Source organism: Sesamum indicum, unplaced genomic scaffold (genome assembly GCF_000512975.1).
Source record: "Sesamum indicum cultivar Zhongzhi No. 13 unplaced genomic scaffold, S_indicum_v1.0 scaffold00166, whole genome shotgun sequence".
NCBI classification, from domain to species: domain Eukaryota; kingdom Viridiplantae; phylum Streptophyta; class Magnoliopsida; order Lamiales; family Pedaliaceae; genus Sesamum; species Sesamum indicum.
The window spans coordinates 104,527-129,534 of NW_011628070.1; the positions used below are offsets into that span (position 1 = coordinate 104,527).

Here is a 25,008-nt window from a genome sequence, read left to right on the forward strand (position 1 = left end):
GTTTCTCCGAGAGTCAAAGACCAGTGAGTTGCGGGCCACGTGGGAGCCTTTGAATAAGTGGTCCAAGGGGGGGCCACAAGTCCTGCCACAAATAGAAGGTAGCTATATCACCCATCTGGTAATCCACCAATGGTCCAATAACAGTACGTAGGCGAAGGAGTTTTCTCAAACCCCACTAACCTCCATGCTCAGGAATTGTCCAAATGGACCTGTCACGCAAGCGCCCATGGTTCAACCACTCCACCCATATGGATGTTCTATCACAATGAATCACATCGCATAATTTCTTACTCATTAAGGCACGACTAAGAATAGCGATGTCTCTTAAGCCCTGTCCTCCCTTTGCAGCTGGGTTACATACATCTCTCCAAGCTACCTTTGCATAGCTCCCACTAGTAGCACCTTTTCATAAGAAGGAGCGCAATCTCTTCTCGATCTCTCTTGTAACACCTTTAGGTAGAATGAACGTGGAAGTCCAATAGATACTCAAAGCCATGTGAACGGATTTAATATTCTAAATCCGTCCCTCAAATGATAATGTCGTACCTCCCAACCCTAGATGCAACTATCAATTTTTGCCAATAGAGGTTGGCAATCCGCTATTAATAATCTGAAAGAGATTAGAGAAAGCCCCAGGTATCGCATCGGTAAATGCCCCTCCTGAAACCCAAGCGCTGCTAATAACAAGTCTCTCATCCGTGTGCCGCTCGTGATAAATGAGATGGCTCTTTTGCACATTAAGCCGAAGTCCAGATGACTCAACAAATCGATCCAAACCCCGCTTAAACACCCCAATGGAGGCCATATCAGCTTTATAGAAAAGTAGTAAATCATCAACAAATCCAAGCTGAAATAATTTAGATGGTCCACATTTCCAATGAAAGGAGAATAGCATACCCTGATCAATCAATTGAAGTAAGAGTAAATGAAGTACCTCTATCACTAAGACAAATAGGTACGATGACAACGGATCTCCCTGTCGTAACCCTCGTGACCCTGCAAAGAAACCGTGTGGTTTTCCATTAAGACCAATCGAGAACGAGGGTGATATGATACACTGCTCCACCCATCGAATGAACTTTGTAGGGAACCCAAATAGGTGCAGAACTGCTAGGAGGAAATCTCATTCTACCGTGTCATAGGCTTTCCGAATGTCCACTTTAAGCACACATCGTGGGGGAAGTCGTGCTTGATTATATCCTGTGAAGAGTACCTATGTTAACATAATATTGTCGCCTATACTACGACCCAGAACAAAAGCTGCCTGAGTGGGGCTTATCAATTTATCCAAAGTCAAACTCAATCTCTGAACAAGAATTTTCACAATGATCTTATAGAGGACATTAGAGCAAGAAATAGAGCAAAATTTTGTGACCATCACAGGGGAGTGTACCTTAGGGATTAATGCTAGAAACGTGGTGTTGATTTGCTTTAGCATACTACTTGATGCAAAGAAGTCCAGAATATCTGACGTGACTTCTGTTCACACAATCGGCCAGGTTGCTTTGTAAAACCCAAAAGAATATCCGTCAGGTCCCGGTGCCTTGTCGTATGCGATGTTAAAAATGGCCTGTTTCACTTCATCGGTCGTAACTGGTTTGAGGAGAAGTTGGGTGTCCTCCTCAGTCAGCGCATGTCTCGTCCATGGTCTCAAGTACCCAATATTAATTGCCTGTTGTCTTCGTACCCCTCCTAATAGAGCCTGGTAAAAAGAGATAAACTCATGAATAACCGCTCCTGGCTCTGTATAGGTGTTCCCTTACTCGTCATTAATCTGCAAGATCCTCCGAGCAGTTCTTCTTTGTGCTATTTTTTGAAAGAAGACTTTCGAACATTGGTCCCCTCCCTTCATCCGCTGCATCTTTGCCCTTTGTTGTAGCATCATTTGCTCGAACTTTACCGCCTTGGCATATACCATTCGACAATAATGTTCCAATAAGAGTAATAGTTTGTCTTGTCGATCCATGCTCAGTAATGTTTGGGCTGTCTCAAGAAAACCTTTTGCTAGCTGAACATTGCGCGAAATGTCACCCTTATTTCTCCTCTACTGCCTGAAGACAGGCTTTAAAGCCTTCAGCTTCCATGTAACAGTATACATAGGCACGCCTACAATTGCATGTTGCCAGATATTCTGCACACTAGGGATAAAATCCGGTGAGAGAGTAAGGTAGTTATCAAATCTAAACTTACCTCCAAACTGCATCTGTCTATCCCCATTCAATACAATCAGCGAGTGGTTCAAAGTCCGGGGCAAGAGACTAGTGTAGCACGATGTGGGGAATCGTGTGAGCCATGTATCATTAATAAGCATCTGGTACAGTCGCTTCCATAGACTATGCGAAATCGTGCTGCAATTATGCTATGTATACCATTCACCCTGCATGTGAAGTGAATGCAAAGCAGTTGACTGAATACATGCATTAAATTCCTCCATGGTCATCCTTATGTCTTCGGACGTGCCACAGACCTCAGTGAGATCACGTACCGCATTAAAGTCACCCCTCACTAACCATGGCTCATCCATCGACTGATTACCCAACATATTTAAAGATTCCCACAACTGACGTCGATCAATAACTTCACTAGCACCATAAATAACTGTAAATAAACATTGGTTCATTACATGCACGTATAATCACACGACAGTGTATAAACTGGGATCCTAGATCAAGCACATTAACATCAATGAAATCATCATGCCATGCTATCCATATACGATTCCTAGTAGTCTCATCGTCAACAAACCATTTCCACTGAGGTAAAATAACAGCCTGTTTATCCATTATTCACACGTACCCGGGTTTCCAAGAGGCCAACAAGATGTAACCTAAACTCAGCCACTAGGTCCTTCAAAGCTAGCAGGTGGTCCCTCTTGTTCAGGCGACGAACGTTCCAGAATACAGTATTCAACATGGGTCACCACTAATGGGACTGTTGAAATTACGACCCCTCATAGATACTTTTGCATCATCAATGAAGTTTGATGCGTCAAAAGAATTGAATATGACTACTTCCGTACCCTTATTTCTTCCCTCCAAACTTATTTGGTTGCTGGGAGGCTCGCGAGCAACTGGCGGCTGCAAGGAAGCATCAACCAGTTGCTAGAAGAACTCGTTATTGGATCTGACCTCATGGGAGGCTTCTGTGCAATGCTAACCTCCTTATCAACCTACGGGATAGAGGCACTGACTTTACGAACATAGACTGCTACAAGGGGTTTTGATGACTTTGCACCTTTATTCAATAAGCATTCCTTAGACGAATGCCCCAAGCTCATACAACTATTACATTTGAGGGGGAGCCATTCGTACTCCACGTCCACTTTACATAGGATTCTCTTCGATTTTCATCCGCGGTCATAATGATGATGTGTTTATGCAATTTCAATTTGATATCGAGCATAACGCATACACGAGCCATATCCAATCTCGTGCATGCTCTTGTAATAGCATCCGGATACAGTGGCTTCCCTACTCCACTAGGCACTGTGCTTAGTGCCTCCGTTGTCCAAAGCTCAACCGATTGGTGTCTCAATCTGATCCACACTAGGACTTGTGTGTGTTTGAGCTTACGCATTACCGTTCCTGGTTGTCATTTCTGAAGCACGATCGGTTGCCCCTAGTATAGCCACGACCGACCTTCTATTACATTTTCCATATCCATAACCATTTTAAACTCGAAGAAAAAGAACCCATTCATCGTGGCAGTTCCCTACCTCAATGAAGGACAAATAGAAGTCACATACTCTTTTAGGTGATGGAAGTACGGGCGTTTGCCCAAAAAGTACCCCACTGCTGTTGCCTTCCACCAATGAGACCCATCATGAATAGATTCCAACGTCAGCCATACTATGACTTCACCATTTTTTATTACCGGTGCAACATACGACAAAGGTTTTTGGGAGGAATTACTGAACGCAAAATCAATTTTATCATCATATATTGGGATTTCAGAACTAGTACGAAGGGGAATATTTCCAACAAACAAACCCGTTTTACCATACGAGATATTAGCCACTGTCGGATTGTGCACGTTAACACCCAAAGTTTGGTCAGTTTCATCGCCGGAGTTGAAACTATCACAGGAGCAGAAATAGACCGCCGGGCAGGTTGCAGAAACAAAGATTCTGCAACAGAAATTCCAGCGCCGTTCATCATCGGCCAGCAAGGTACTATCGCCTTGTGCGCATGACCCATCCCCTCCTCCATAGCCGGTCGTTTTCCAGACGTTTAAGGCACCCCAAACCCGTCAATCTGCTGCGACTACGACACAACAGCAGAAATCGCAGCACTGTACGACATCAATTGCTGGTCAAGGAGCCGGTTCCTTCCATTAACAAGGCCTACTCCATCATACAAAGTGTGGAGAAGCAGAAAAGGGTCCAGATCAAGATAACAGAGGTTCAAAGCATAACCTTACATATAATGCAGGAAACGAGACCTGAGAGGAAGAAAATTGGTACTGATAAGCGATCACTGTACTGCACGCATTGTCAGCGAATCGGGCACAATCAAAGCACCTGTTTTAAGTTGTATGGGACACCTGACTTGTACAAACAGCTCACAAATAAAAAGAAGAAGGAGGGAAGCGGCAACAGAGGTTTTGCCGTGCAGGTCATAAATGAGAAGGGCAATCTGGCACAGACGAGCACGAAAGAGGAACTACTTCAGGATCTGCTTGCATTGATGCGAAATACCATGCAGCCTCCTGCACAAGGCAACCTAGCACACATTGATGACTTTGCAGGTATAAATCAAGTTCTTAATGTTTCTGAGCATACCTCTTTGTCCTCTTGGATCAAAGATACGGGGGCAACTAAACATATATGTGGCAGTACTTGCACTCTTGATAATCTCTTTCCTCTCACTCATCCGACCTTTGTCCACTTACCAGATGGGACCTCCATCGATCTTAATGTCATTCGTCGTTTTGTTCACACTACTTGCTCTGTATTACTCAATAGTGATAGCGTTTTGTGGCACAAAAGGTTGGGTCATCCGTCACTCATTGTAATCAAACATATCCATGTTCTTGAAATAAAATATTGTTCGGTTTCTTTTAATCATGATTGCGACATTTGTCCTTTGGCAAAGCAGCAAAGACTGCCTTTTTCGGTTAGCACTACTAGATCATCTTCCCCTTTCGGACTATTACACATTGACGTGTGGGGGCCTTATCACATTAGCTCGCCCACTGGTTGCCATTATTTCCTCACCCAGCTAGATGACTATAGTAGAGCAATGTGGACCTTTCTTGTTAAATATAAATCACAAACACCTCAAGTCTTATATAACTTCCTCGTAATGGTGCGAACTCAGTTCCAAAAATCCATTCAGGTCGTCCGTTCGGACAATGGGACTGAGTTCATCAATTCTCATTGTCAATCTCTCTTCCGGTAGCAGGGTATAATACATCAAACCTCTTATCCATACACACCACAACAGAATGGGGTGGTAGAACGTTAGCACAAGCATGTCATCATAGTAGCTCGCGCCTTACACTTCCAGTCATACTTGCCCAAACACTTTTGTGTAGAATTTATCCTCACAGCGACCTACCTTATAAACAGACTACCTACACTGATACTCTATTGGAAGTCACCATTTGAGGTCCTCTATAACAAATTCCCTGACTTTTCTCAACTAAAGGTGTTCGGGTGTCTGTGCTATGCAACGAACATTTGACCTCACAAACACAAATTCGATGAGGAAGCCACTAATGCATTTTCCTTTGATATGGTACCTAAAAAAAGGTATTCAATGTCTATGACATCACTAGAAAAACACTGTCCACTTCTAGAGATGTTATTTTCTATGAACACTCATTCCCTTTCCAAACAAAACCTCCTGTCCCTATTCCCGACTGGGATTCCTCCTCCAGTCTTGATTTGGCGCACTCCAGGTCGTTCTTCCTCCATCTCTCCTGGTCCTCAACTTCCTACATCGATAGCTCCTGTTTCCCCTGGTCAACCTTGCAGGTCGCAGAGAGTCACCACTAAACCATCTTGGCCTCAGGATTATGTGTGTCATTGTTCTTCAATTCACTCTACCTGCCATCCCATATCCTTTAGTGCTACACATAAGCGTTTTGTTGCCAACTTATCTATTTTACAGGAGCCAAAGACTTATCTTCAGGCGTGCAAGGATGCGAACTGGGTGGATGCCATGAACCAGGAGCTTGTGGCCTTGGCTGCTAACAAAACATGGACTCTTACACCATTACCTCCGGGGAAGCGACCTATCGAGTCGCGCTGGGTTACAAATTAAACTTGAACCCAGATGGATCGCTAGATCGCTACAAGGCCCGTTTTGTGGCCAAGGGTTACAAGTAGATTGACAAAGTTAACTATCTAATTCTTTTTCTCCTGTTGCCAAATCCGTTACTGTCTGAATTTTCTTATCTTTGACAGCCTCCCGCTCATGGCCCCTGTTCCAACTGGATATAAATAATGCCTCCTTCATGGATTTCTGGATGAGGATGTGTACATGGATCCACCTGAGGGCTTACCTAATGTGCCCCCTAGCTATGTCTGCATATTGTAGAGGCCTTTATAGGGACTCAGCAAGCTTTAATGCAGTGGAACCTTGAGCTCACCAACAAATTGCTGATATCTTTTTCGCTGTTCAACAGCTCAGTCAATTCCTACAATCACCTTGCACCTCTCACTTTTCTACTGCACTTCACATCCTTCGATATCTTAAAGGTACATCCCACACTGGTCTCTTCTTCCCTTCCTCTGGCTCTGGACAACTTGTGCTTACTTTGATGCATCCTGGGCGTCGTGCTTGGATTCTTGTCGTTCCATCACTGGTTTTTGTATCTTACTTGGGTCATCTCTCATCTCCTGGAACACTAAGAAGCAGGCCACGGTCTCCAGGTCCTCTGCCGAAGCGGAGTATCGTAGCATGGCTTTCACGGTCAGCGAGCTCCGTTCGATCTCCTTCCTACTTCGCAACCTCGACATTCCTAGTTTGCTCCCGATCCCATTCTGGTGTGACAACAAGGCTGCCCTTCACATTATGGCCAACCCTGTTTTTAACAAGCGCACCAAACATCTGGAGATCGACTGCCACCTCATTTGCGATCAGTTCAAACTTGGTTTCATTGCTCAGGTCGCCGATCTCTTCACTAAATCCCTCACTGCTGTCGATTTTGCTCGCTTTCTTCCCAAGCTCGGCCTCTCTTCCTCGGCTCCAGCTTAAGGGGGGCTGTGAAGAATGTGCAAGTCCTCGAGGTTGCATCGTTACTCTTCAGGTCGCTTACGACCTCGGCTTGTAGGTCGCTAGCTACCTACTTTATTGTCTTTTCTCCACAGTTTTGCTCTTTTATCCTTTTCTGTATTATTAATCTGTTTGTTAGAATTTTTCTGTTATTCCTAGATTTGGTTGGTTAGTAATTTATTAGCTAGATTCCTTTCTCTTGTATTTATGCACTAGCTTCCATTATATTTTTCTTCATGATGAATGATTATTAATCCTTCTCCATACTGATTTGAGAATGGAGATGTTGTGTTCTCTCTCGAACTTGAAATTTCTACAAAATTCAACTAATCTATGTTGGAATGTTTTAGTCTCTCCTTTCTTCAATTACAAAATCATGCAAGCCCAAATTACAGTTTTAGTTCCATAGGATAGGAGTTCAACACTTTTAATTCTCTATTTTACGAAATTTTTAATGGTTGTAAAATTTGGAAACCCGACAAATTTAGTCATATACTTTACAAAATTTTCAAAATAGTACAAAAATTGAGAAAACATGAAACATTTATTCCCACAAATCTCATAAAGTAGAGGACTAAATGTATCGAGTTTTTCCCATTTTGAGACTATTTTTGAAAATTCCATAAAGCAGTGGGCTAAATATGCCCGACTTTTTGAATTTTGGGATTATTATGATATTTATTTAAAATAAACGGCTAAAAGTATTGAATTCGTAACTAAAAATACAATTTTACCAACAGTGCATATATAGGAAAAAAATGCATATGTATGTGTTCATGATTGGATTGCCTCAATATACATAAGGTGCTTGCAAGAGCTTAAAATAAATTTTTATTAGTATATTTCTGAAAATTCATTGAAAAAATACTTTAGAAATTTTGATTTTGAACTATTTAAAAATTAAGTTGATTTGCGTCTGAATGTATAACTAGCGATCTCTTCCAACTTCTGCAATTTTTTTAAAAAAAATATAAGTGTAAAGTTGTTTATCCAAACAGTCCAATTTCAACTATTTTTTTTTCACTTTTAACTTTTGCTTCAAATACTTTCAATTTTGAACAGCTAAACTTAATACCTTTTTACAACTATTATTCCCACCCTAACGGTAGAAGCTATATACTTGCTTTTGAACTATAAGTAATGTTTCGTTACTTGCGTACCATATTTCTTTAAATGCTTGTCCAACCAGCCTAATTTAGCGTTAAAAGATCTCGAAAGATTTAGATTGAACACTCTAAAAGAAATATTTTGTGTTTCCTTCAAGTGTTTTTGTTGATTCGTCAAATGTTTACTCTGTGACTTAATTTGTTACATCAAGAAGAAACATGAAAATTTCTAATTTATCATAAAAACATAAATGTATTTTTATATTATTTTATTTTACTAAAGTGCATATTAATATTACTTACTATGTACATAAATTAATTAATAGTATCATTAAATTTAAATTTTGATTATCCAGCAATATGTTATAAGTTTATTCAACTATATAAATTTTCACTTTTAGAATGATCACTCTTAATTATTTTTTTAAAGATATTTTTTGATATATATAATTTTTGTAAAACTATTAATACAAAATTACATTTATATCTATTATACATACACATTAATATATAAAATACGTATGATACACATATAAGCAAATTTATATATATATATATAGACATCTGCATTTTCTACCTATATCTCTAATATGTCTTATATTGGTTATATATATATATATATAAGAGAGGATGATCGATAATTTTTTTCAATTTTATCACTCTAACGTTTTTATCCCTAAGAACAACATTGTATATGACAAGAATAATCTATTCACGTCAAAATTGGATACACATTGCTCTATTTATATATGATACAAATATAAAATATATTAGAGAAAGAACTGCAGAAAAATAGCAATATATGTGTGTTAGTGTGTATGTATATATACATTTATATAAATTTATATTCATATATATATAATATTGTACGTAGAACATTTAGTGAGGTATCTGCTTTAAGTATATCACTATATTGAATGTTTAAGATCTATTGTGACGCCCCAGAGATTATAATATATAATTGAGGGATTAATTAATAATTTTTTATGAAATTTAGTTAATTGGTAAATAAATTATAGGTTATAATTGAAATATAATAAAATTTGAATGGATTAAATTGATGTTCGTTATAATACTTTGGGGATACTTATATTAATTAATAAAATCAGGAACGATGTGATGGGTATTTCGAGAAAAATCTAATAAAAAAATATATAATAATAGTATTATGTATATTTTTAGTAAATAATATATATATATATATATATATATATAAAAGAGAGAGAGAGAGAATTGAGAGTGGAGGGGGGGCCACAACCCCCACCGTCTCACTCTCTTCTCTTTTCCTTAAACGCACACACACGAACATAATACACACAGATGAAAAAAATACACACACATGAAACAATTGTGAAATTTGCAATCCTCCTTGCCGAAAAAAGAGAGAGACCGAGGTACGAAAATGCCATTTTAATTCCTATTAATTTATATAATTATATTATTTAATTAATCTATTTATTAAATATTGCTTATACTAAGCGATGTATTATTTAATCGGAATATATTACGAGTTTGGCGATTTAAAATAGTGTCGAATTAAATATCCAATCGGATGTAAAAATGATATCGTTGGTTAATTAGATTATTAAATTTATTAGATTTAAATATTACTATAGCTAATTTATACAATTTCATCGGAATTATTAGCCAAATACCCAATTCTACGTATTGTTATTTAATTAAATTCTATAATAGCGATAAATTAATAGAAAATTCATAGAAATATTCCAAAAATTATATTTAATAAATGGTATGTTAATAAAGAGGAAAAATAAAGATTTGTACTTCAATAGAAATGGAATATTAAAGAATTATTGAAAATTGTATGAATAATATTTAATATTATATTTAAAAGAAATTACGATATTCTCGTTATATTAATTGTTTATGGTATAACTCATTATAGGATACGGGGGTAAGGTATAAGGACTGACAATTAGCGATTGAGTAGATAAAACCGTTGTGAAGTTGAGATAAGTAAATATTAGTATTATCTATATATGTCCCATTTATTTGTGATATTACTGTTATATAAATTTATTGTTCATGCTGATGTTGATTTATCTAAAAATATATGAGTGGTGAATGATTTAATTTGATTGACGATATTGTGTACGTGGAATGCAAAGACATGTTGAAATATCATGTTAGTTGTATGTTGTGTTGTGGGTGTCTGAAAACGAGAGTGTATTGATATATGGTTTTACGTTACTAGTTGCTTACAAGAATAGTGATATGTGAAAATAAGGGAGTGGTGAAAATTGAATATAATTGTGGTGTGAATATCCCTTGATGTGTTGAAAAGCCTATAAGGCGAAATCATATGAAAAGAGCGATGCTGCAATATGAAAAAGATGTGAAATAAAAAGAGCGATGCTGTGATATGAAATAAAAATATGATATGAAAAGAGCAATGCTGCGATATAAAAAAGATACGAAATGAAAAGAGCGATGCTGCGAAATGAAAGAGCTATGATACGAATTGAAAGAGCTATGATGCGAAATGAGATTGATGAGCCGGTTGTCAAGGGGATTCACTTGAATTTATATAACGGTGAGATTGAGTTGATGGGAAAAACACGATATCACCTTCTGGTAAGCAAACTAGAGAAAAAAGAGTGTAACTGGTTGTTTTATTACGAGGTAGCTATGTGGTGCGATGAAGCCGATTATGTTGGAATTAAATTGACTTTATTCCATGCATGTTGCTTACTTATCTTATCTGGGTTGTGTTTGATATACATATATAGATAAGGCTGGTTATTTGCTTATTGAGTGGCAGACTCATCCCTCTACTGACATTTTCTTTCAGGAGTAGACTTTGAGGTGTTTGCCTATTGAAGGCTAACTCTACATGCTATACTCAGGCAGGTCGGGCCAGTATGTGGTTTTCTCCTCTTTGTCAGTTTGAGTACAAATCGTATTTTGTTTGTAAAAACATAATATAGGCGTGGAGATTAATGTGGTGGATTACTTGTAGTGTTTCATTTTTATATATGATGTTGTGGGTTGATTATGTCATTATGACGTTGGGGTTACGTATGCATATGAATTAGATATATATAAATATAGGGAGTACTATAAGTATGATGTTTAGGGTAGATATAGTCCTTGTAGCGAAGGCGGTGCTACATTAGGTGGTATCAGAGCAGGCATTAGATTTCCTAGGGATAGTAGATGAAATGTAATATTATAAGTTGTATATACTAGGAATCTACTCACATGTGTGTATTTCAAATGGGATGGAAGCGTCAAGGGAAAGCGCTGTTGGACCAACTGAGTCATTAGAATCTGTGTAAGGTCATGATTCTGCATCAGAACATCAGGGCTTGGAATCCCAAAATAGAAATGCCTCACAACCAGAAATGAACCCTTTTATGCAACAGTTTCTGGAGATGATGCAGAGGATGGCTCCATCGCCACAACCCCTACCACATGATGCAGTTATTGATAAAAATTATGAAATAGTGAGGAGACAGGGGGCAAAGGTATTTGCCAGTACAACTGACCCTACTGAAGCAGAGGAATGGTTGAGAAACACGGAAAGGGTGTTGGAAAAAATCGAGTGTACTTCTGAGCAAAAGTTGAGGTACGCAGTGTCCTTACTAGAGAAAGATACCTTAGACTAGTGGGAAACAGTTCCAGGGAGCAAGAACCGACCAGGGAGCAAGAACCGACCCACCACTTTGACGTGCAATGATTTTTTGAAAAAAATTGCTGACAAATATACTCCACCAGTCTACAAAACCGTAAGAAAGTTGAATTCCTTGAATTAAAGCGGAATGAGTTATCTGTTGCTGAATATGAACTGCAATTTGTGAGAATGTCAAAATATGCCCCAGAAGGGGTGAGTACCGATGAATTGAGGAGAGACAACTTTGAAAGGGGGTTCGAGATTAGGGAGAAAATAGCAATCAAACCTCTAAGTTATGGTGCTCTGCTGGAAGCGGCACTAAGGGCAGAAGAGACGTCAATCGAAAGGAGTTCTACTGAAGCTAAACGAAAGAAATTGACAGGTAACCTGAATCCTACAGCGGGACAAAGTGGTGCAGTTTCCTTTAGGGGTTCTGGTTCGTAGAGGGGTTAGTTCAGAGGCCGAGGAATAGGTCAGACTAGCAGGTCTCCTTCAGTATTTTCGAGTAGAGGCGGGCCTACTTCGGTTGGATCTTGAGCAAGATAAGGTCCAGCCAGATCGTTCAGTAGTGGATCTGCTCCTTCTTGTGCAAATTGCGGTAGGAGACACATTGGTGAATGTTGGGGAGCCCAACCAATAGTATGTTATTGTTGCCGTCAACTGGGACATATTGTCAGGAACTCTCCTACATGAAGGGATAATTCCAGAGTACCTCAGACTTTAGAGTTTAGCAGTATGGGGAAAATCTCACAACGGGCAGGTATGAGCAGAGGACGAGGTAGAGGTGGTCGAGGGAGCAGGAATATTTCCACGACATCTACAGGACAAAGTAGTCAGCTTCGACCACAAGCCAGGCTGTATGCAATCACAAAAGAACAAGCTCCTACGGCACCCAAGATTATCACTGGTTCCTTTTCTATTTGTGATTCTAGTGCACCTGTGTTGAGTGATCCAGGATCTACTTGTTCATTTACATCACATGATTTTGCATTTCATGTACATGCTAAAATAGAACGGTTTGGACATGACTTATATGTGTCTATGCATGCTGTTGGGTTTGTATTAGTGAATACGGTGGTGAGATCTTGTCCAATAGTAGTGGAGGGTGTCATTCTATATGCAGATTTGGTTGTAATAGACCTTAGGAAGTTTGATGTCATTTTGGGAATGGATTGGTTAGCCAGTAATCATGCTTTAGTAGATTGTCAAGGAAAAGAAGTGATGGTAGAAGTCAGTGGGCAGATGAAGCCAGTTATAGTGGGGGAAAGAAAAGTGATACCTAACTGCTTAATTTCTACTGTGACCGCTTTTAATCTATTTAAAGAAGGGTGTGAGGCGTATTTAGCCAGCGTGCACGTTACCAAGAAAGTTAGTCCTGGTGTATTAGACGCTCTAGTGGTGAGGGAATTTCCTGATGTTTTTCCTGATGAATTACCTGGACTACCACCTCATCGAGAAGTAGATTTTGAAATAGATACTATTCCTGGGGCGGCACCTATTTCAATTGCACCGTATAGAATGGCTCCGTCAGAATTGAAAGAATTAAAGAAGCAGTTAGAAGAGCTATTGGATAAAGGGTTCATCCGACCTAGTATTTCACCATGGGGAGCACCAGTATTGTTCGTAAAGAAGAAGGATGTGAGTATGAGATTATGTGTCGATTATAGACAGCTAAACCGAATCACAATCAAGAACAAATATCCTCTGCCACGGATTGACGATCTGCTTGATCAGTTAAAAGGTGCCACTGTGTTCTCTAAAATTGATTTCAGATCAAGGTATTGGCAACTACGGATAGAGGAAGAGTCGATCCCATAGACAACCTTCAGGACCAGATCTTGAGAGAGAAACAGCTGTACGGTAAATTCAGCAAACGTGAGTTTTGGATGGAGAAAATTGCTTTTCTAGGGCATACTATTTCAAAAGAAGGGGTACAACTTGATCTGACAAAAGTTAAAGCTATCTAAGAATGGGAGCCACCTAAAAATGTGTCGGAGATCCGGAGTTTGCTGGGGTTAGCGGGTTATTATAGAAGATTTATAAAGGATTTTTCTATAATCGCACCATTTAACTGGAATGACAAATGTGCTCAGAGTTTTGAGGAGTTGAAGAAGAGGCTCAACTCAGCACCTATCCTTGCTTTTTGCCGTCTGGGGATGGAGGATATGTGGTATTTACTGACGCTTCACGACAAGGACTTAGTTGTGTTTTGATGCAGCATTGGAGAGTTATAGCTTACGCTTCGAGGCAGTTGAGGCCACATGAGGTGAACTATCTGACCCATGATCTGGAGTTAGCAGCCATAGTACATGCATTGAAGATTTGGAGGCATTACTTATACGGGGAGACGCTTCAAATATTTAAAGATCATAAAATTCTGAAGTATATCCCAACACAAAAAGAGTTGAATTTGAGGCAAAGAAGGTGGATGGAACTTTTGAAGGACTATGACTGCACTATTGACTACCATCCCGGAAAAGCAAATGTTGTAGCAGATGCTTTGAGTAGAAAGACGGCGGACCAACTTCCAGGTATGATCTGCTATAACATAAAGTATTTGACTACCCTCAGAGCTATGGATGTATACTTAAGCATTGGTGGTGATATTTTACAAGCTACTATACAAGTGAATACCTCCCTCAAGGGTAAAATTAAAGATGCACAGGATAGAGATCCATATCTGCAGAGGATAAAGGCTAAGGTGCAAAAAGGAAAGAACGATCAATTTATAATCCAAGAAGATGGTACATTGTTCAATGAAAAACGTATATGCGTGCTGAACGTAGAGGAGTTGAGAATGAAAATTATGCACGAGGCGCACTACGCACCGTTTGCTATGCATCTTGTCAGTACCAAGATGTATCGAGATTTGAGAGCCTATTACTGGTGACCAACAATGAAGAAAAATGTGGCAGAGTTTGTAGCGAAATGTTTAACTTGTCAGCAAGTAAAAACAGAACATCAAGCACCAGCTGGTAAGCTTCATCCTTTGACTATACCTGAATGGAAGTGGGAAAAGATTACTATGGATTTTGTCATTGGGTTACCACGTATGTTCAGAAAACATGATGTTATTTGGGTGATTGTTGATAGATTGACTGAATCTGCACATTTCCTGCCAATCCGACAAAATGATTTTTGCAGAAGCTCGCTGAATTATATGTTTCAGAAATTGTGAGATTACATGGCATTCCTACCTCTATAGTTTCTGATAGAGATCCTCGATTTACTTCTCATTTCTAGGGAAGCTTGCAAACGGCTCTAGTTACAAAATTAAATTTCAGTACAGCGTTTCACCCTTAGACAGATGGACAGTCAGAAAGAACGATTCAGACATTAGAGGATATGATGAGAGCCTGCGTAATTGAATTTAGAGGAAATTGGGATGATCATCTACCACTGATGGAATTTGCTTATAATAATAGTTTTCATTCCAGTATTGGTATAGTTCCATATGAAGCTTTGTATGGAAGAAAATGCCGAAGTCCGATTTGTTGGGATATTGAGGGATTGAGACAGCTTGAAGGGCCGAAGTTAGTTCAAGAAACAGTGGACAAGATAAAAACAGTTAAAAAGTGTTTGAAAGCAGCACAAGATCGGCAGAAGAGTTACGTCAATAAGCATCGCAGAGAGATGGAATACGAGGTGGGGAAAATGTTTTTCTAAAAGTATCACCATGGAAAGGAATCTTGAGATTCGGGAAGCGAAAGTTGAGTCCGCGATATATTGGGCTATATGAAATTTTGGAGCGAGTTGGACCACTAGCCTATCGGTTAGCATTACCGACAGAATTATTACAGATACATGGCGTGTTTCACATTTCTATCCTACAATGGTACCGATCCGATCCTGGTCATATTTTGCATGAGCCAGAGATGGAGATATCAGAGAGATTGACATATGTGGAAGAGCCAATGGAAATGTTAGACCGGAGTATAAAGAAATTGAGAAATAAAGAAATACCTATGGTTAAGATCAAGTGGAGTCATCACTCTCCAAGAGAAGCCACCTGGGAAGTTGAGAGAATACGAGAGAAAAATACCCATATTTATTTCTTGAGCCGGTAAGTTATTTAAATTTTGAGGACGAAAATTTTATTAGGAGGGAAGAATTGTGACGCCCCAAAGATTATAATATATAATTGGGGGATTAATTGTTAAATAAATTATAGGTCATAATTGAAATATAATAAAACTTGAACGGAGTAAATTGAAGTTCGTTATAATATTTTGGGGATACTTATATTAATTAAGAAAATTAGGAAGGACGTAATGGGTATTTTGAGAAAAATCTAATAAAAAAAAATATAATAATAGTATTATGTATATATACGAGTAAATCATATATACATATATTAGTATATGTATACCTATATTAATAAATAATGTATATTTTTAGTAAATAATATATATATATATAAAAGAGAGAGAGAGAGAATTGAGAGTGGAGGTGGGGCCACAACCCCCACCGTCTCACTCTCTTCTCTTTTCCTTAAACGCACACACACGAACATAATACACACAGATGAAAAAATTGTGAAATTTGCAATCCTCCTTGCGGAAAAAAGAGAGAGACCAAGGTACGAAAATGCCATTTTAATTCCTATTAATTTATATAATTATATTATTTAATTAGTCTGTTTATTAAATATTGCTTATACTAAGCGATGTATTATTTAATCGGAATATATTACGAGTTTGGCGATTTAAAATAGTTTCAAATTAAATATCCAATCGGATGTAAAAATGATATCGTTGGTTAATTAGATTATTAAATTTATTAGATTTAAATATTACTATAGCTAATTTATACAATTTCATCGGAATTATTAGCCAAATACCCTATTCAACGTATTGTTATTTAATTAAATTGTATAATAGCGAGAAATTAATAGAAAATTCATACAAATATTTCGAAAATTATATTTAATAAATGGTATGTTAATAAAGAGGAAAAACGAAGATTTGTACTTCGATAGAAATGGAATATTAAAGAATTATTAGAAATTGTATAAATTATATTCAATATTATATTTAAAAGAAATTACGATATTCTCGTTATATTAATTGTATGTGGTATAACTCATTATAGGATACGGGATAAGGTGGAAGGACTGACAATTAGCAATTGAGCAGATAAAAATGTTGTGAAGTTGAGGTAAGTAAATAATTAGTATTATCTATTTATGTTCCCTTTATTTGTGATATTACTGTTATATAAATTTGTGGTTCATGCTGACATTGGTTTATCTGATAATATATAAGTGGTGAATGATTTAATTTGATTGACGATATTGTGTACGTGGAATGCGAAGACACGTTGAAATATCATGCTTGTTGTATGTTGTGTTGTGGGTGTCTGAAAATGAGAATGTATTGATATATGATTTTACGTTACCCGATGGAACTTCTCGATCTATCACTCATACAGGGAGTGTTGTGCTTCACAAAAATCTACCTTTTACAGATGTTTTCTTGGTGCCATCTTTTCAGTTCAATCTCCTATCCATTCCCAAAAATCTAAGTTGTTTTTCACCCATCTTATTGCCTCTTTCAGGACCAAAAGCCTAAGCACGTCATAGCGATGGGCAAGCAAGTTAGAAATCTATATCGCTTAAATGCGACCTCCTTCGATCCTAATGTCATTAGTCGTTTTGTTCACAGTACTTGCTCTGTATTTCACAATAGTGATAGTGTTTTGTGGCACAAAAGGTTAGGTCATCCGTCACCTATTGTGATTAAACATATCCATGTTTCTGAAATAAAACATTGTTTGGTTTCTTTTAATCATGATTGCGACATTTGTCCTTTGGTAGAGCAACAAAGACTGCCTTTTCTGGTCAGAGTTTCCAGATCATCTTCCCCTTTCGGACTATTACACATTGACATATGGGGGCCTTATCACATTAGCTCGCTCACTGGTTGCCATTATTTCCTCACCCTCGTAGATGACTATAGTAGAGCAATGTGGACCTTTTTTATTAAATATAAATCACAAACACCTCAAGTCTTATATAACTTCCTCGTAATGGTGCGAACTCAGTTCAAAAAATCCATTCAGGTCGTTTGTTCGGACAATGGGACTGAGTTCGTCAATTCTCATTGTCGATCTCTCTTCCGGTCGCATGGTATAATACATTAAACCTCTTATCCATACACACCACGACAGAATGGGGTGGGAGAACGTAAGCACAAACATGTCATCACAGTAGCTCGCGCCTTACACTTCCAGTCACACTTGCCCAAACACTTCTGTGGAGAATCTGTCCTCAGCGACCTACCTCATAAACAGACTACCTACACTGATACTCCATTTGAAGTCACCATTTGAGGTCCTCTATAACAAATCCCCTGACCTATCATCTAAAGGAGCTCGGGTGTCTGTGCTATGCAACCAACATTCGACCTCACTAACACAAATTTGATGAGCGAGCCACTAGATGCGTTTTACTTGGGCTAGAAAAATATTGTCCACTTCTAGAGATGTGATTTTCTATGAACACTCATTCTCTTTACAAACAAAACCTCCTGTCCCTATTCCCTACTGGGATTCCTCCTCCACTCCTGATTTAGGTCGCACTCCAGGTCGTTCTTCCTCCATCTTGATCACTTCAAACTTGGCTTCATTGCTTCCTCTCACATTCCCGGTTCTGCTCAGGTCGCCGATCTCTTCACTGAATCCCTCACTGCTGCAGATTTTACTCGCTTCCTTCCCAAGCTGGGCCTCTCTTCCTCAACTCCAGCTTAAGGGGGGGCTGTGAAGAATGTGCAAGTCCTCGAGGTTGCATCGCTGCATTTCAGGTCGCTTACAACCTCGGCCTGTAGGTCGTTAGCTATCTCATTTTTATTGTCTTTTTTGTGCAGTTTTGATCTTTTGTACTTTTCTGTATTATTAATCTGTTTGTTAGAATTTTTCTGTTGTTCCTAGATTTGGTTGGTTTGTAGTTTGTCACCTAGATTCCTTTCTCTTTTATTTATACACTAGCTTCCATTGTATTTTTCTCGATGATGAATGATGGTTTGTACTTATACTGATTTGAGAATGGAGATTTTGTCTTCTCTCTCAAACTTGAAATTTCTACAAAATTCAACTAATCTATGATGGAATGTTTTAGTCTCTCCTTTCTTGAATTACAAATAGTGCATGCCCAAATTAAAATTTTAGTTCCATAGGATAGGAGTTCAACACTTTATTTTACGAAATTTTTAAAATGCTTATAAAATTTGGAAAACCCGACAAATTTAGTCATATACTTTACGAATTTTTCAAAATGGTCAAAAAATTGAGAAAACATGACACATTTATTTCCACAAATCTCATAAAGTAGAGGACTAAATGTATCGAGTTTTCCCCATTTTGAGACTATTTTCGAAAATTCCATAAAGCAGTGGACTAAATATGCCCGACTTTTTGAATTTTAGGATCAATTTGATACTTATTTAAAATACAATTTTGCCAACAATGCATATAGTGTAAAGTTGTTTATCCAAATAGACCAATTTCAACTTTTTTTTTTTTCACTTTTAAATTTTGCTTCAAATACTTTCAATTTTGAACAGCTAAACTTACAACCTTTTTACAACTATTATTCCCACCAAAATGGTAGAAGGTATATACTTGCTTTTGAATTATAACTAATGTTTCTTTACTTGAGTACCATATTTCTCGAAATGCTTGTCCAACTAGCCTAATTTAGCGTTAAAAGATCTCGAAAGATTTAGATTGAACACTCTAAAAGAAATATTTTGTGTTTCCTTCAAGTGTTTTTGTTGATTCGTCAAATGTTTACTCTGTGAATTAATTTGTTACATCAAGAAGAAACATGAAAATTTCTAGTTTATCATAAAACATAAATGTTTTTTTATTTTATTTTATTTTACTAAACTGTATATTAATATTACTTATTATGTACATATTAATTAATTGTATCATTAAATTTAAATTTTGATGTTTGATATATTAATATGAGTTAATAAAATTACTCTGAGATCACATTACTTAAATTTTATTATCCTTTAATATGTTATAAGTTTGTTGAACTATACAAATTTTCACTTTTAGAATGATTGCTCTTAATTATTTTTTTAAAGATATTTTTGATGTATATAATTTTTGTAAAAATATTAATACGAAATTACATTTATATCTATTATACATACACATGAACAAATCAACGAAAGAAAGTTTGAAGTAAATCAAGCAAAGGTAATCTTTGATTTACGTTTCTTGCATCTTGTAGTTTTAATTTTATCATAAGCCCTGTTTTATTTTATTGCTTATTTAATTAACTACATCGAATGTCCGGGAACTCCAAGAGTACACCCTTGGAACCATGATTTTATTTAATTTGATTTTTAATTTGTGAATTTGTATTTACCGCTTTCACTTGCGCATTCTCGGGGCGATCCACTCGCATTTTTGTTGATTTCAAGTGGTATCATTGCCCGGTTCGATGTGAATAAGCATGATAACGTGATTTTATTGCTTTTGAATCATGTTATTCATTTTGCCTATTCTTGTATAATTATATGAGAAAACTAACTTGTTCAATTTTTGTAATTTTTTGGATGATTTAAGTATTTTAAGAAAATTGAATTTTCTAGTAAAATATTTACTTTTATTTTCAATTTAATGTGTAGAAATAAAAGAATATTTTTTAAGGTATTGTAGTAGTGCACTGCTGACTGGCAGTGTAGAGCATGCGCTCTCAGGCGAGTGTTGTCACTGCGGCCGACGGCTAGGCCGTTTTTTTACCGTTTCTTCCAAAAAATTGGATTTTCTAATTTCTCCATATTTTCTTAAAGATATTTATTTTTTGTGATTTAATTTTGGATAATATTAGATTTTTTTCTAGAATTAAATTGCTTTAATTTATTTGGTTGGTTTGCGTGCATTGGATGCATGAAACTTTGTTATCCTTTTAAATTGTAAATATTAAACTTGTTGTTTTCTGCATATAATTGTTTGTCGTGATATTGGATATCATGTTGTTTTTCTTGGGATGTTCCATTTTTTTTTATCTAGCATGATTAATTGTTATTATGTGGTAGTTGAATGTTAATGGATGATCACGGAGCCTTAGACTGCTTGTATGCCATTTTATTTTGTTGGGTGGGCCTGTGTGCCCTTGTGATTTATTTTCTCCTCTCTCTCTTTTTATGCCTTGGAATGATAAAGCTTTCTCTCATACCCCCGATTTACTCCCCCCGATTTTTTATCGGAATTTCTTATCTCAATTGTAATTATAGTAACATTGGTTTTCGGTGAGGTTTTATAATTTTTATGTAAAAGCAAGCCTATGGAGATGAAGGCCCGCGAAGAAGGAAGGAGTTTGAAGGCCCATTTATATGTTGATGGGTAAATCACTATTGTAATAGCATAGGGTCACCTTGACAGTCCTAAGACTCACTGCGGGTTCAGTGAATCACATAGGTTAGGCTCTTGATCATCCAATAGGGATTGCTAGGTTTCATTGCATGCGATGCGTTTACTTAATGCTTTAAATATTTGATATTTGTTCATGCAATGATAATATGTGAAGAGGTCTCGGTCTAAAAACTCAATATTAACTCTCATTTGGCTGGACCAAGTTAAATATTAGGCCTATAATGGACTTCGATCGAAATGGTTTTGATCCGTCCAAGCCTTCCATCCACAACACCGTTTTCGATCCGTCCAAGCCTTCCATCCACAGCAATGTGGTGAGGAAGCTATCGATACCCAAGTGTGGTCTCATGAGTCGTGATACATTTAGGATAGAGGAAAGCTGTACTATTATTGTGAACAAAGGAACATGTTCACTGTTTTCCTGTCTCACGAGTCGTGGGGGACGGCGAATGAAATGTGATTTGGTTGATGGATGGGGCCTAACACCAAGTAACATGATTCGCTTGGAGTCTCAAAATCATGTGAAAAAGTGAAGTAAAGGATCTTGGAAATCTCATGGAATGAGAATGGTATTGGATACCTCCCACGAGGCCTTTGCAATTTGAATTGTATAATTGGAGCATGACAAATTCACTTGTGGATCCTAAGTTTACTAGGAAATGTTATTCCCGAAACCCCACTTGAGAGTGGTGGGCTTTCGTATAAATAGTGGGAGTGTTAAAGACTAAATACCAAGTCTTTAAGCTTAATTCATAATATTTCGATAAATATAAATTTCATTAAGTAAAGGGGGTACATAAGTACAGTACAACAAGCATCAACTAGGTGGATTCCTTGACAAACTAAGAAATCCTCCATAAACGATAAAATGTGCATGTACTAACAGCATAAGGCAGTTCAACAGTAAGAATCCTCTATCCCACATCATCAAGAATAAGTGTACCCAAAGTCCGTGAATCACGATGGCTCCCATCAAAACGTCGAAGATGATGCTCATGCTAGATGTGATAAATCAAGGAATCAAGTAAGGCACAATAGGACGCATATATCATGTGCTTTCCCCTCCGTCTGCTAGCAGCCCACAACACGTCGGTAGGCCACGGGTGGTTCGGCTATGGGAAGCGAAGTGTGAGTTAAATCACCTGCAAACAACTTCTCGAATAGGGGCAGTGCCAGAATAAGTGGCTGTGATTTTCCACTGCACCGTCTGTAAAAAGAACACAGGAGCTATCCAAATGAGATAACCAAGGTCTGTCCATGGTAGAAAGCTTACCAAGTATGGCTAGTCAAAGGACAAAGGTATGCGTAGGGATCTTAATGGGGCCCAAGAGTAGTGAAGACCAACCTACCTTGGGACCCTCAGTCCGGAGCGATCGGAGTACCGTAGCTGACGTTGGAGTCAATGTCTGAGTTTGCCATAAAATACGGTCATTACCACCATGAATGTGTGGAAGGGAATGCATAATCTGCTGAATATCCGTGAGCGATCTTAAAGGGTATGCGTGGGATCACAGGAGTGGCCAACGCCATTGTCCATCCCAATGCAAGAAACAACTCTGTCTGTCAGCCGTGTATTCGTGAGGCTAGGTCCATTTGGAAACTATCGAATAAATGGGCCTAGTTCATGACAAGGATCCTGCCATAAATAGAATGTAGCCCCATATCCAATAACATACTCAACAAACGGTCCAATGAGGGGCCGAAGATGGAGGAGTTTTTGCCAGCCCCATGAACCCCTTCGATCTGACACCGTCCAGATAGAAGTATCTCACAGTTTCGTGTATGCCCTATTACCCTGAATAACTTGCCATAATTTAACTCCCATAAGAGCACGGTTGAGGGCAGTGATGTCTTGGTTGCCTTGACCACCTTCATTAATAGGTTGACATACACAATCCCAAGCGACCTTCACATATTCATGAAAAGTCGAATCCTTTCATAAGAAAGCCCTCAGTTGCTTTTTTACCTCCCGAGAGACACCCTTAGACAAAATAAAAGTAGCGGCCCAATATACACCTAGAGCAGTAAGAATAGATTTAATAAGATGTACTCGTCCCGCATATAATAAAAACGTACCTTCCCAACCCTTGATACACTGATCGAGTTTGTCAAGTAGGGGTATACAATCCAAAAGAGTAAGTCGCAACGATATAAGGGGGAGTTCCAAATACTTCATCGGTAAGTGTCCCTCCTAATCAGATGCTAATCATGAGAGAATCATTTGACTCCTTTGTACATTAATGCGAAGACCCTTAATTCAGAATATTACAATCATCTGCTGATTTTTATTTAATTTTTTATTTTCTAGAAAATATCTAAGAACCCTTTAACCATGATAATAGAGACTAACAAATTCAATGGCACAAATTACAACGACTAGCTGCGAAATATGAGGATTGTCCTAGATTTCGTGAACCAGGACTATATCTTGGACAAGCCACTCCCAATAGCCTTGCCAAAATAATCTTCGCCTGAAGAACGTGTCACGTTCGAGAAGTGGCTTGAGGACAACGGCAAGGTCCGTAGTATCATATTGGCTTCAATGTCTAATGACATCCAAAAGCAATATGATAGACTGGATCATGTTCTCCCGATAATGCTCCACATGAAGGAAGTTTATGCAATTCCTAATAGGCATATTATATATGCCACCACAAAAGTATTCTCCGGGACCAAGATGACCGAAGAATCATCTGTACAAAGTCACAGGGCTAAGATGCTATCCCTAGTGGAGAAGCTCGAAGACCTCAAAGTTGGGCTTCACAATGACACGTACATTGACGTGATCCTTCAGTCGCTTCCTCTGTCCTACGACCCGTTTATTATTAACTACAACATGAACGGACTTGACAAGTCTATTCATCAGTTAATTAATATGTTGGTCCAATATGAGGCCATGACCCACAAGTCTATGTCGGCGGTATTGGTAGGAGAGGCTTCAACCTCCAAAGCAAAAGGCAAGAGGGTCGAACGGTGGAAGAGGAAAAATGGCAAGGGAAAAGCTGTCGCAATCACTATTTGAAAGCACCATGAAAAAACGACTGGATCGGCCTGGGAACGCGCAAGCGGAAGTGGTAATATAAAATTACGTAAATTAAAACGAAACTTAATAAAACCAGAATTTCAAGGGTTGTACCCTTGGAGTTCCCGAGCGTTCGATGTAGTTATGCAAATATAACAATAAAATAAATGGGGCTATGATTGAATGAAAAATGAGAGATACATAAATCATAAATCAAGAATTACCTTTTGATTTGATTTATTTCGAATATCCTTTGTTTACCCGTTCACGCAAGGTTTCAACGTAGAAGCCCTTTAAAGTTGCGTCCACATCCACCGGAATTTGGGATCCCTGAATCCTCATTGGTAGAAAAAAATTAGGAAGAAAAATACACACCAAGTTTGTATACAAGAGGGTTGGCTGAGAGGTGGAGTTAGGGTGTAGGAAATTATAATGTGTATTATGTATTTCTTCATTAGTTATTCCAAATAACTAATAAACATATATATACCTTGTATGAATGCACTATAATATGTGTAGGTCCATTTAACCATCTATAAGATAATAAAATTCTTTATTCAAAATAAATAATGACTAACATGACACTTTCGAAAAGTTAATTTGTTAGTCAATAATTTTATTTTCTAATCATTTCCACCA

General features: G+C 37.8%; 2 protein-coding genes across 2 annotated transcripts; both read left to right on the top strand.

Moving 5' to 3' along the window:
* The first annotated feature begins 4,187 nt into the window (after positions 1 to 4,187).
* LOC105179561 lies at positions 4,188 to 6,266 on the top strand. Its single transcript, XM_011103206.1, has 2 exons — positions 4,188 to 5,009; positions 6,114 to 6,266. Exons 1-2 carry the CDS (start codon positions 4,188 to 4,190, stop codon positions 6,264 to 6,266), a joined length of 975 nt encoding a protein of 324 aa, XP_011101508.1.
* Positions 6,267 to 23,889: 17,623 nt separating this feature from the next.
* Positions 23,890 to 24,369, top strand: LOC110011350. The gene has a single exon (XM_020691356.1). It carries the CDS (start codon positions 23,890 to 23,892, stop codon positions 24,367 to 24,369), a length of 480 nt encoding a protein of 159 aa, XP_020547015.1.
* The last annotated feature ends 639 nt before the right edge of the window (positions 24,370 to 25,008 follow it).